Here is a 12,568-nt window from a genome sequence, read left to right on the forward strand (position 1 = left end):
TAGATATATTATATGTTTAAGCTTGAATAAATTTTCTTAATATCATAAAGTAATTAAAACTACATAAGGGCAATATGGGAGAATAAATTTTCAAAAGAGAATTTTTAACTTAAGGATTTTCCTACTATTAGAGAATCATATTTAGAATGATGAATATAATTATACAAGGCAAAAATTTCTGGGTTATGAAATAGAGGTGGAGGGGTATATCTATGGAAATGTTCAGAGGGGCTAAACAGCTCAGGCACACGGCAGTAAACACAGGCATTCACTGTCCAACACAGCAGCCCCCAGTCATACGTGGAGAATTAAATTTAAATTAATTAAAATTAAATGAAATTAAAAACTAAATTCCTCAGCTGTACTACATTTCAAATACTCGAGAGCCACATGTGGTTAGTGGTTACTGTATGGAAAGGTGCAGATTAGAACATTTCCATCACTGCAGAAAGTTCTATTGGACAGAACTGCTCCAGACAGCAACAGTTTGCTTTCAGTAATCACACTGAACCTGAGTCTTAACCTCCTATCCAGCAATTTCTATTAAACTTGTAAAAAAAAAAAAAAAAAAGAAAAAAAGAAAGGGATAAAAAGGAGTCCTTTTCTGGAACGTTTCGGAGGATGAAAAGGAAGAGGGTCTGGCCAATTTTCCCATCAGATAAATGGCTACTGAGAAATGGGGAACTTGCCGAGGGCCTCAGAGCTGTCACTGTACTCACGTGGCGGGGGCGGGGGCCAGAGGCCAGGAGAACTCCTCTTCAGGGGGACATTTCCTCACTAGGGGAATGGTGGGATTGGTGGGCCCTTCCCCGTTACGGGGCTGGGGTTCCTGCCAGTGAAAAACGGGAAATTCCATTGTTAGCCAGCTTTGTGTCTTTCCCTCTCTGAGATACTACAAACGCTGCTTACTGGATTAGCCAGTGAATTCAAAACAGGGTAATATGCGATCAACTCTAAGAGCTGATTAACCACGAAGTGTGATGATCCGCCTGTCCCTCAGTCTCCCAGGAAAAATAACCTGCAGCGTTACTGGACCTGTTCAACCTTAGACCCAGTTACATACCGAAAAGATCTGATGGGAATAGGATATGGTTTTCCCAATCAAGGTAAAAAATAAAGATAATTGTTTTTCAATTATAAATAATGGGCAGTGGTGGAAAGAAAATATAATCAGCTGTAACAAAACCCTCACAAAATCCCACAGCTCCTCATTCTCACCCCATCCAAACTCTGAAAATGAGAGTTAAAAACGAGAAGCAATGTTGGGATTCCACCCACTTACTTCTCCTGATCATTCTGTGCTTGGCTAGTAACTAATGGTGATGGAATGGCCAAAAGGAACAAGGATCTGTTGTTATTTTGCCTGACATATTTTAGGGAATCCATGTAGGCAGTTTGTTGATACCTAATGACGTGGCTAACAATAAAAGTCCCCCGTGAATGCCTTCAGTCACAGAACGTTTTCTCCTGGTACCAAATGTGAGCATCTTCATGGTTTGGGCTGCAACGTGCACACTTACGGTGGAATATTTCTACTGATGTTCTGAAACTCTGTACTGGCTCCCCTAAATTTCTCCAGTTTAAACTCTTTTTGCCAGAGTATTTTACAATGGCATACATTGGGGCAGTAAGGTAAGAGGCCCAATTTACTAGGACACTACGATTCCTCTAGCTAATGGATCACATCCCATTTCCAAAAAGCACTGGGAAGATTATAAGTTTGTGTGAACCCTGGGATGCAGGAAAAAATAAACAGGAGCTGTGCCCTGAACGACATATTTTTCCCCACCAGGTACCACAGATCCTGGTTCTGCCTGATTTCCTTCTTAATCTCCTGAGTTGCAGCTTTTGCCTCTAATCTCTCATAATTACCTGTACTCCCAGACAGCAGTTTGGGGTCAGATTATAACAAACTGCACTGCTCTGTCTGCACTACAGTAAGAATGGGGGATGGGAAAGGAATCACAGGCAAGAAAAGATATTCCACATAAAATGAGATGACCTATCTGAATGTAATGATAAACCTAAAAGTATAAATTATAAATCTTCCAATTCATAATAGAAGTGCATTTCAGACACTTAGAAGGGACCCAGAATCCAAGTACTGAACGAATGTAAGTTTGAATGTTTCCCACAACAGGAACTAACATTCTTCTTGATTACTTCTTATCAGTATCCTTACGGCAGGCTGTGCATACAAAGTATTAATTTTGTAGAATATTCCTAATTATATTCAAAATTGTAACTGTAGTGGGTAAATTAGGTTTAGCTGCTGGGGCAAAGTAAGGCTGTAAAAATTAAAAATTTAGACACAATCAGTGTGAAAAGGAGTTCCAGAGTATATGGGCAAACAAAAATGCATAAATATAAAGACCTATATCAACCATCAAAGGCTGGCCTTTCAGGAGCTGAGCAACGTTCCTAGGAGGGGGACTGGAATGCTTCATAGTTAGAGCCTCATTCTGAAAAGATTATGAGGTCACTGACCTGGACAGTCTCAATCAGAATTAAAATTCTGCTAGTCTTCCTGTCTACCCAGAAACACCCTGATATGCCCAGATAAAACTTTTACACAATAGGCTTATCCATTAGAAAAAACTACCTTAAAGAGAATGATTTTTAAAAATAGAAACATATTGTTTTGAATGATACTCATATTGCTATGCAAAGTTTTCCTATAACCTTTCTTCCAAGTCAGAGCATTCAAAAACAGGACAGCAAGGCCTAAAACTACCTGTGATATTCTGTTCCAGACTCTGAGATAAAATTGTTCTTTATAAGAAGGAGGTAGTGTAGCTCAGTGGTAGAGCGCATGGGTAGCAAGCACAAGGTCCTGGTTCAATCCCCAGTACCTCCATTAAAAAATAAAATAAAAAATAAAAAATTGGCAGAAAAAAGACTATCCTTAGGGAGGGGAGGGTACAGCTCAGCGGTAGAGTGCGTGCTTAGCATGCACAAGGTCCTGGGTTCAATCCCCAGTAACTCCATTAAAAAAACATATTCTTTGTAGAACTTAGGCTGGCAGAAGCTGCCACCCACAGCACAGCTGATTCCCCCTCCCAAAGACAGCTGGCGGATATCCTCACACCTCCCATCCAGCCACAAGGCTGGCCTCTCTCTAATTCACATAAAATGCCCATATACGTTAAAGGGGGCCCTCAAGACCACTGTGTATAATGCCGTATCTCACAGATTGGAAAATGATGATAAACTATTACTTTATGAATCACTAAGAAATTTTAAAAAATTGCCAAATTAAACTACAACTAAGTGATTTCTTAGCACATGAAAATTATGCCATTGAATGGGCTCTCACGATAAGTATAACGTGATAGAGGATAATCTTTTTATTTGTGCTCAAGAATGATATTATGTGAACAAAAAATGCCTGATTAATACTAGAAATTCTTTACATTCAGATTCCAAATCTTCTGTATCACTTTCAGCTCAGGGATGACTGTTCTACCATCAACCCTAGTCGTTTTGGGTCAGCAAGAGCGTGGCTGATGCAGTGTACGTCGAGCGCAGCTCCACTCCTGCCCCGGGAATTTCTGTCCAAGTTGCTGACGCTCTTTTTACAAGGTATATATTTGTTTGTTTGTTTGCTTATGAATGCACAGGCAATAACAGCTAATTCACAACAGCTGCCTGGCCAAAAACAATTGCTATCAGAAATGTTAAGGTATAGGGGCAAAAGAGCTTCTTAGAATTGCTGAGACAGGGGGAAAATACAGCTCAAGTGGTAAAGCGCAGGCTTTAGCATGCACCAGGTCCTGGGTTCAGTCCCCGGTATCTCCACTAAAGAAAAAAATATATATATAAATCTAATTACCTGTCCCCCAGAACAACCGGGCTCCTGACGCCAGGGTAAAACACTCCTTCGCTTTCTCTCACCCACCGAATAATCCACTCACTCCTCAGTTACTAATCTCTTGATGTGTGAGGCTCGTACTAAGCTAGGGGCACAGCAGAGCACAAAGCGGGTAACAACGTTGCCCTCTGCGAACTTCAGAAGAGACTGGCATTCATTTAAAATCAAGGAGAATTAATATATGATTGATCTGCCCTCACTAGGGAGGTCAGACGATACCCAAGGGAAGAGGGGAGGCAAACATACCAGACAAAGGAGCACGTGTGAGACGGAACAGAGCGAAGAATTTTTTGCGTGGATAACTGTGCCCTAGGAAAAAGAACTCCAGACTTTTTGAGGACTATTACATCAGAGCTCCAAACTACACCAATACTGGGGAATCTTAAATACCATATGTCCCTCCAGTTAGTGTGGGGGCTCATGGAGGCCAAGTAATTACTGAAGTGTTGGCCCTGGTCCAATGGATGTACAGACAGACCCACCTTGGGGTTTACCTGACTTCAAGTGTGTAATTGGGAGACCCTCTGACTGGTTCTCTGACATGAGGGATAAGTGCCATTTTGGTAAGAAGGGCTGAGTATAAGCCTCTCAAATGTTTCCCCACAAGTCTGTCCCCACTCAAGACAGGAAATCAAAAGCATTTGCATTGACCGGGAAGGACCGCAGAGATGGGTAACACCATCAAAGAGTTAAAGACGCAGGAGCGGTCCCCTGTTATAACCCCCCTTTCTATACTCAGAGCGACCCTGCAGGAAAAATACAGATGGACCTTTGTAAGCCCCAACTGGCGGAAGTCCCCACAGTAGCTGTCCTGCTAGACAGGATGTTGAACAGCTTCTGGCGTCTGGTACCCAGCTGCTTATATGTGAACGCAGCAATTACCTTCTTCCACCTGGTAGAGATGGGCTACCCCCTGGCTCCGAGCAATGTGAACCCTCCTGATGTCCCTCAAAACACAGTCTGTGGGGAGCTGGATCACCATTTCAGCAGACGACTCTGGTCCGCTGTGCCGATGACGGCACATTAACCAGAGCAGGAAATGGAGGGCACCCTAGCTGGCCAATGAGACAGACACCAGGAGCCGCACACACTAAGAGATACAGCACACTGCTGCTGCTCTCAGGGAGTCGAGGGCTCTGGGACACGCTGAGAATGTCCTCTCTGAGGCAGAGAACAAGTTGTTTCTTCCAACATCCGCAGTTAAGAAAAAGGTGGGCCTCTTTGGATTCTGGAGCAGGCATATTCCATGCTTCGTAGTAGCGCTTTGGCCCATGTATCAGAGACTTGGTGGTTGCCAGTTTCAAGGGTGATCCAGAACAGATATAAAAGACTTCTGTGGCACGTCCAGGCTATGGTGCGTCTGGGGCCAGCGGACCTGAGGGTGCGAGACCCACCTGCGATGGCGAAGGCGCTGTGGAGTCTCTGGTCAGCGCCAGAAGAGAGCTCACATTGCAGACCCCTGAGGTTCTGCGGCAGAGAACAACTATCCATCAAAAAAACCCCAAAAAACAAAAAACAGCCCCTAGTCTGTTACAGGGCTCAACGGCATCTGCACATCCAACCACGGTCAACAAGTGACCCTGGGACTGAAGTACTAAGACATGAAGTTAGATGGGCAAAAAAACAAGCCACTATGGCTTATTTGGGACTAGGCTCGAATACGTCCAGAAGGCACGAGTGAATTACATTTATAGGCAGCCCAGCCTTCCAGATGGTGAGGATGGTTTCTCCCCTTCTTGATCAACTGACAGAGAAAAAGGGAATTCAGATGTAGCCCCAGGTGAACTGCTGCTACTCGGCGTCTGAGCTGACGTGTCGGACCCCCGCTTTCACATCGCCCCACCAACTACTGAGGGTGGGGAGGAGGAAATACATTGTAGGGGGATCTTTGACCAGTGGGAGACAGGAACTAGCGGCAAAATTCTTCCTCCTTCCTTCTCTCACCATACACGGTCTTGGGACACAGTCGTTTCTGTCTCGAGTACAATCTCACAGGACTGGGCGGTGGGAGAGAATTCAACAGTTCGCCCACGCGCTGGCTCCCCTCCTACCAAACCACCTCCTCCTGTCGCTCTGCTTCCTGTGACTCTGTCCCCCTGTGAAGTAATGCACACAGCCTGCTGCTTCAGGCTCTTTTTTTTCTGGGGTACCGAAGCTAAGACAGACCTCACAGCGGTGGTGTCTTTATCACATCCAAGAGGTCCTTCCTCTGGTGCCCGGGGGTGGTAAGCGGGACCATGGGCAGAGCTGAGAGCACTCAGAGAGGGGACAGACTGAGAAGGGAAGAGGGCCTGACACCTGATTTGTGGCCATGAGGAGGACGCTGGCTAGAAGGCTGCGCACCGGCCAGAGAGGTGGGGGGAGAACTGGAAAGCAGTGATGTGAATTACATGACAGCATTCACTAGGGCACAGACGTCGCAGGAGCTGCGGCGGCTTTTTAAATGCCGAATTTCATTAGATCCTGACTGCTATGGCCATTTGTTACAATGCATTAGCAAATACATTAAATACTATACAAACAAGTACGGTGGAGGAAGTTTTTTCAAATCATGTTCCTCTTGGGGGAAAAAAGAAAACTCCAGCAAATTGTGCAAGAGTGGAGGGACCAGTAAGCAGTGAGCAGACTGCTCACTGGAGTCTGGAGGGCAGACTGGAGGGGGTACGGGCGGAGAAGAGAAAGATCTGGTGGCCAAGGTGTAAATTTACAAAATTCTACCTTTTTAAGGTCTTTTTTTTAGATTAAAAAAAAGCTTCGATTTCAAAAGAAAGAAAGAAAAGAGAAAGAAAGCACGAAAGAAAAGAAAAAAAGGCTCGTACCACAAGCTTTTGTAAGGAGATACTATAGAAAAAACAGAAAACTCAACTCCCCGAGTAAGGCACTTGAGTTTAGTGTACTTAAAACTATACGTCACAGCAAAATTTCCTTCCTTACACACGGGAGGGCATGACAGTTCTTTAAAATGCTCTGTATGTCTTTGCAAACACCTAGGATCAGAAAACAGATCTTCCTTAACACTGAGAACTTATCACAAGGCTAAAGGTATGAAATAATGTCCACAGAAGCCACAGAGCTCTTAACATTTTAAAATTAATTCCACATATCTATCAGTCATAGAATTTAATTTCTTAAAATTTAGAAATGTTGTGGTATTCTCCTCCAGTTCATTAAGAACTTCTCTTTTAGTTTATTTAATTCAATGTAAAAAAAAAATCAATTCTGCCTAACCTTCACTTTGATTTCCTGTCTATTTCAGCCAATATTCCTAATCCTACTGTTACTAATGTTTAACGAGTTGTAACAAGACTCCAGGTCTTTATTAAAATATCCTTATGTTGTTCTTCTAACTCCCAGACAGGTTTTACTTTCAAAGCATGCATTACCCAGGCCACTTAAATCTAAAGCTATAATTAACAATATAAAAGTCATGGACCTAAAATCTAAATTTTAACTCACCACATGAACACTGGGGAACTTCAATTTAAATCACAAAGCAAGACTTTGTAACAACATTCTTAAAGTTCTTAAATAAACATGAAATACTCTTGGACATGAGTGTCACAGCAGCAGCAGACACACGTAAGTGTTTCAGAGGAGCCAAGTGGAGGGTTTTATTCTCTGTTGTTGCTGTCAGTAATTAGACAACATGACATACTTAAAATCTTTAGCTCAAGATATTGCCTCCAGTGGTCAGCTGCCTTTCAAAAATAACAGCCCAAAGCTACACTGAAGATACTGTAACTTAAAAAAAGAGAATCCGCAGGTGTGTGTGTGTGGGGGGGTGCTGCTCTGGCCACATGTTGGTATAACACAGCCATCTGCCTCCCTCCTGAGAGATGATGGCACGTCCCCAACACATTAAGCTTTCCTTCCCCAATTCTCAGACTCAGGCTGGAGGAAGTGGATGGTGTTCCAACAATTCTAATTCACTGACAGGCATGACAGTGACCTGTCAATTGCAGAGTGGATTTCGTTTTCATTTGATGCTTCCAAATACCCAACTGACACAGAGTCAGGCCAAGTGACTCCAGAGGTTTGAGAGGTGACCCCAAAACCCCAGCACTGCTACCCCAGAGCTCAGTCCACACAATCCACGTCTCCTTGGAATTCTAACTAAAAGTCAGCAGCAAGGGGTTTTTAAAAGCTTCTAGGTGTTTCAAATTTTCTCTGCTTGTTTCAGCAGACTCCTTGCCCACCCAGTCTCAGGGTTTAAATATCAAATTCTGGGGAGAGCAGGAAAGGAACTGGAAGGGGGGGGGGACACAAAATGGCAGGAGACACCTTCCAACAAAATCCAAGTCAAACGGTAACTCACCTCTTTACAGTTACTTAATATCTGAGAACCATTCTTCTAAAAGTGAAATTTGTAAGTCACATACAAATCAACTTTAACTAGACTGAAACGTTCAGGCTGCTCTTACTTTACCCTTTATCTCATTATCTCACCTAACAGCTCTGGATTTCAAAGCTCTGACAGATTTGTCTGGCTGGCATGATCTGTGACCACTTCCTTTTTATCAAGAAATACAGTTTTCTCTTTTGATGTTCAAATATTTCTGTTCACACAGTATGAACCCTTGGCCTGTTTAGACTTTGAGGTACAAATGTTAACAGGGAGCTACTGCAGGTCATTATTTTACAGCTTACTAGGTATTTATTAAAAAAGATAAGCATGTCTCGGATTAATAAATACAGCTTTTCCAGCTCCACTGGTGGCTCATTCAGATAAACTGCTGAGATCAGGTAGGCATTAAGGCCGTGGGCGCTCAGACTGTGCAGGTGAAACACAGGTTGGGCAGGTCACCTGGAGCCACAGTACTTGAGTTACACATCTGGATTATAGGATGGGGGTGTGTAAGACAATGCATTTTGGCTGAAGATGCTAATCTACCAAAACTCGTTAAAATAAAAGTATATCTTTTCCATGTTCAAAAGTTGGCGTCATGTGCTGGGGGCTGCAAACTGCCTGAGGGGAGGGGTGGAGACAGCTGCTAAGAGGAGAGGCTGCAGAATCTTCACTGGAAGGGTGTGTGTAACTCATTCCAGATCTCCCAAGGTTTCCTCTCAACATCTTGGGAGCATTAGCGGCTTTAGGCAGCTGGCCAGCACTAGGGCTCACTAAAAATTCTAATTTCACATCCCAGATCTACCTTAATCCTAACATTTATCCATGAGAATCCCTAGCATCATTCCAGGGTTTAGACCCTGGGGAGGGGTGCCCCGGAGTCTGGCAGCATCTCCTGGCACAGGTGCTATGAAGCACACTCTGTATGCCTCTAGTCCTTGGATTCCTGCCTCTGCCAAGTGACAATACATGATGACCAGTCAGGAAGGGGTTCAGGCACGTGGCTTCCTTCTGCAGTGCGCATCAGGGGACAGGGTCTCTTACTACCCACAAAAGTACCCTATAAAAATAACAGGTCGGGTTTTTTTTTAAATCACATATAAAAAGAAAACATCACCACAAACTCAATGTCAAGAAATAGAAAATACTTCTGTCTGCCTCTTTATAAGTCTGAGTTCTTCTAAATCTTGTGCTCTAATCAGATCGCCTTGTTGATGAAAATAATTTGACACTCTGGGAACAAATCTAATAATATTCATGTTTCTCTTAAAATAAAGACAAGAATAGTTAAGAAATGTGTGGTGGGGTGAGTATTCAAACATACTTGCAAAGGAGCTACAAACATTACAAAAATACTGAGATGTGGTAGTCAGGAAACCCGGAGCTCTGGTGGTAAATCTGGCAATCAGAAACCCACAATCATTCTGATTCTTTTATGGTTTCGATCTGAGTACAACTGAAACCAAATATTTCAACTCATGAACTACGTTACGCTTCTCTTTTCCATTTACATGGGGGATAGACCACATGCACAATACCGAATTTCATAAATATTTCAAGAATATATCAAGTTCATGATGCATAAAATATAATGAAAAGGAAAATGTTAATACTTTAAATATTTTCAAGTAAAAAGCACAAGACTAAGGGCTGGGTGACTGCCTGTCCCTGGGCTGTGAAATTTACTTAGGACCAGCTAAGGAAAGATCAAAATTGTACAACTACTCAAAGTGCCTGACATGTACGTTGAGGTTTGTCCCTTTTAATTCAAACCTTTTCAAACAAAGAATTTGTAATTCCAGAGAGAAGACAGGAACGTATTATCTAATTTTGAGTGCGGCTTCTGCCAATCTCTTGTTCAAACCTTCCACAGGCTCCTAAATGTCTACAGAAAAAAGCCCGTGTTCTGCTTCTGGTCCCCTAAATCCTCCATGATTTGGGGTGCTTTGCTTCCATTTTATTTCCTCCTGCTGTAGAATGAGGAAGCCTTTTTTTCTAGACAAGCTGAATTCCCGGACCCTGCCCACTCTGTGCCTCTACCTGTGCTTGTTCTAAAGGTGCCTGGAACACTCTTCCTGCTTCTCTCTGCTCATGTCCTCCCTGCATCCATTTTAAGTGCTTTAGGAGAACCTGTATTGGATCATGTTTGTGCTCCACAATCTTGGCTCAGAGACGGGCATGAAACGATGCTCTTCAAATGTCTGTTGAATTACACTGAGTCTGTAACTGACTTAAGACCCCCTAAGCAGTACACCCCACACTACTCCAACTGGACCATTTCCGGTAACTGATCTCTGCAGTCACTGCGCTTACACTGCGATCACTGCCCACTGGTTCTTCCCAAGCATCGCTCTGAACCTGTGGATGGAGAACACTGTGAACGTGCCCCTGCGAGGGCATCCCCTGCTCAGACGGCCACGGCAGCCCAGGCAGGAGACAGAGGCTATCGACATGATCTTATAGAGAAGAACACCAAGAATCAGAAAGATGCAATGATGTGTCTGGAATCTCCATCTACCAGCTCAGGGATAAAGAGCGGAGGAGTCCCAGAACGTATAATCAGATTGGCACTGGAGAGACTGGCAAAGAAGCCCTGAGCAATGGACCTCCTCTCTTCTCCAGGCTCTTTTAGACTCAGCCAGCTCCTGGGATGCACACACTGTGCGCTTCTTCCCATGTGGTTTGGAATGGAACCCACAGTATTTCCAAGAGAGCCGTACCTTTCTCAGTCTTCATGGTTCTTTAAACAATAGATGTTTAAATAGCATTTGATGAATGAATAGACAAATTAACAAATAAAAAAGGATGGCTTTCAAACTCACTGAGTTCATGGCATCTCTTGGAGTGTTTCTTGTAAGTGGTCATCCGTCCACTGTGTAGGGCACAATGCTGCTAGGACCCAGAGAGGCAGGACCACTGCTACTGGGAGAACATACATGCAGTTTATGACACAAGGAAGGCTGAGGTCAGTATTGTGGGAGAAGAACCAGAAGAGCCATGGAAATCCAAAGAAGGAAGACGGTGTGGTGTCTGCGGGAAACAGGCAAATCCCTATATAGACACGATGACGTTCAACTCCGCCCTCACAAGGAAGGTTCTTGTGGTGACTCAGGGCCTTAAGGACTTCTCCTCTTTCTGGACGCCTATGGCATTAATGGCTTAGTTACCTCTTCAGCCTTAATGATGATGATGATTAGAAACTGTCTTCACCAAGTGCTCGCTGTGTACTGGGGATTCCGATCATTCGCGCTTGACCTGTACCGATGCACTTAACTCTCACAGCCTCGTCTATTACAACAGTCTCATTTTACAGATTAGCAAATCATGGCACAGAAAAGTAAATATCTTGGGGAAATCACACAGGGAGTCAGAGGTGGACCTTGGAACCACTGTGCATGGAACAAAAGGGTCTGTTCGGGGCAGGGCGGTCCAGGATGACACTTGGGAAGCAGCCTGAGAGGAGAGAGAGAACCAGATGTGGCAGGAGCAGCAGGAGAGATCCCCGAGGTGGGAAATGCCTGGTCCAGTTGTGAAGTAGAAAGAAGGCAAGGCCGATGTGGCCAGAGCGAGGGAGGGAGAGGGAACAGCAGAGGAGGGGCTGCAGAGCGGGGCAGGGGCCGGCTCAGGATGGGCTCGTGGGCCTGAGTACAGAGTTCAACGTGCACTCATCTCCCTTTATGCTGTGCAACCCTGTGTCCTGCTCTCCAGGGTTAGAGACTCACTGGGAGAACCATCTCTTACGTTTTTACATTACTTCTTGCAGCATCCAGCCCAGAGGATAAGAAATAGGACGGTGTCACCGTGTGCAAGAGCAGCTGAAAAGGTCTAAGGGAGGAGGTGCAATTGAGAAAGGGGGCATTCCAGACTCAGGGATGCCAGCTGCCCGGCTGCAGAGGGAAGGCAGAAAAGTTCTAAGAACAATGGAACATGGGGAAACAAGATTTTGTTTGGGGAAGTGAGGGTAGAATTTTTGAAGAAAAACTTTTCTCTGGGAGGAAGAAAACTAAATCAAGATACAATTAGAAAACAACAAGTTTCTACTGTAGAGCACAGGGAACTCTATTCAATACCTTGTAGTAACCTATAATGAAAAAGAATATGGAAAGGAACACATGTATGTGTATGTATGACTGATGCATTATGCTGCACACCAGAAACTGACACAATACTGTAAAGCGACCATACTTCAATAATTGAAAAAAAAAAAAAAAAGATACAATTAGAATTCACACTTGGATTTCCTTTAAGAGGGAAATAAGTCCTCAAATTCTTTCCCAAATGGAAGTGTTCTAGTATTTTTATGAGGATCCAACAGATACCACAGTGTATAGAGTCCTAAGAAAACATGACTA

General features: G+C 43.8%; 1 protein-coding gene across 3 annotated transcripts in view; it reads right to left on the bottom strand.

Annotated features, from left to right (window-relative positions):
- The window catches only part of UBE2E2 (ubiquitin conjugating enzyme E2 E2), a 326,256-nt gene that overhangs the window by 125,166 nt on the left and 188,522 nt on the right, over positions 1-12,568 (bottom strand). The window contains exon 4 of one of the 3 annotated variants that reach the window (XM_045511241.2): positions 720-829. The exons of the other annotated variants lie outside the window; for them this stretch is intronic. Coding sequence (XP_045367197.1) covers positions 720-829 — 110 coding nt within the window. The remainder of the gene's footprint in view (positions 1-719; positions 830-12,568) is intronic. 3 annotated transcript variants of the gene reach the window in all.

This window comes from Camelus bactrianus, chromosome 1 (genome assembly GCF_048773025.1).
Source record: "Camelus bactrianus isolate YW-2024 breed Bactrian camel chromosome 1, ASM4877302v1, whole genome shotgun sequence".
Taxonomy (NCBI): Eukaryota; Metazoa; Chordata; class Mammalia; order Artiodactyla; family Camelidae; genus Camelus; species Camelus bactrianus.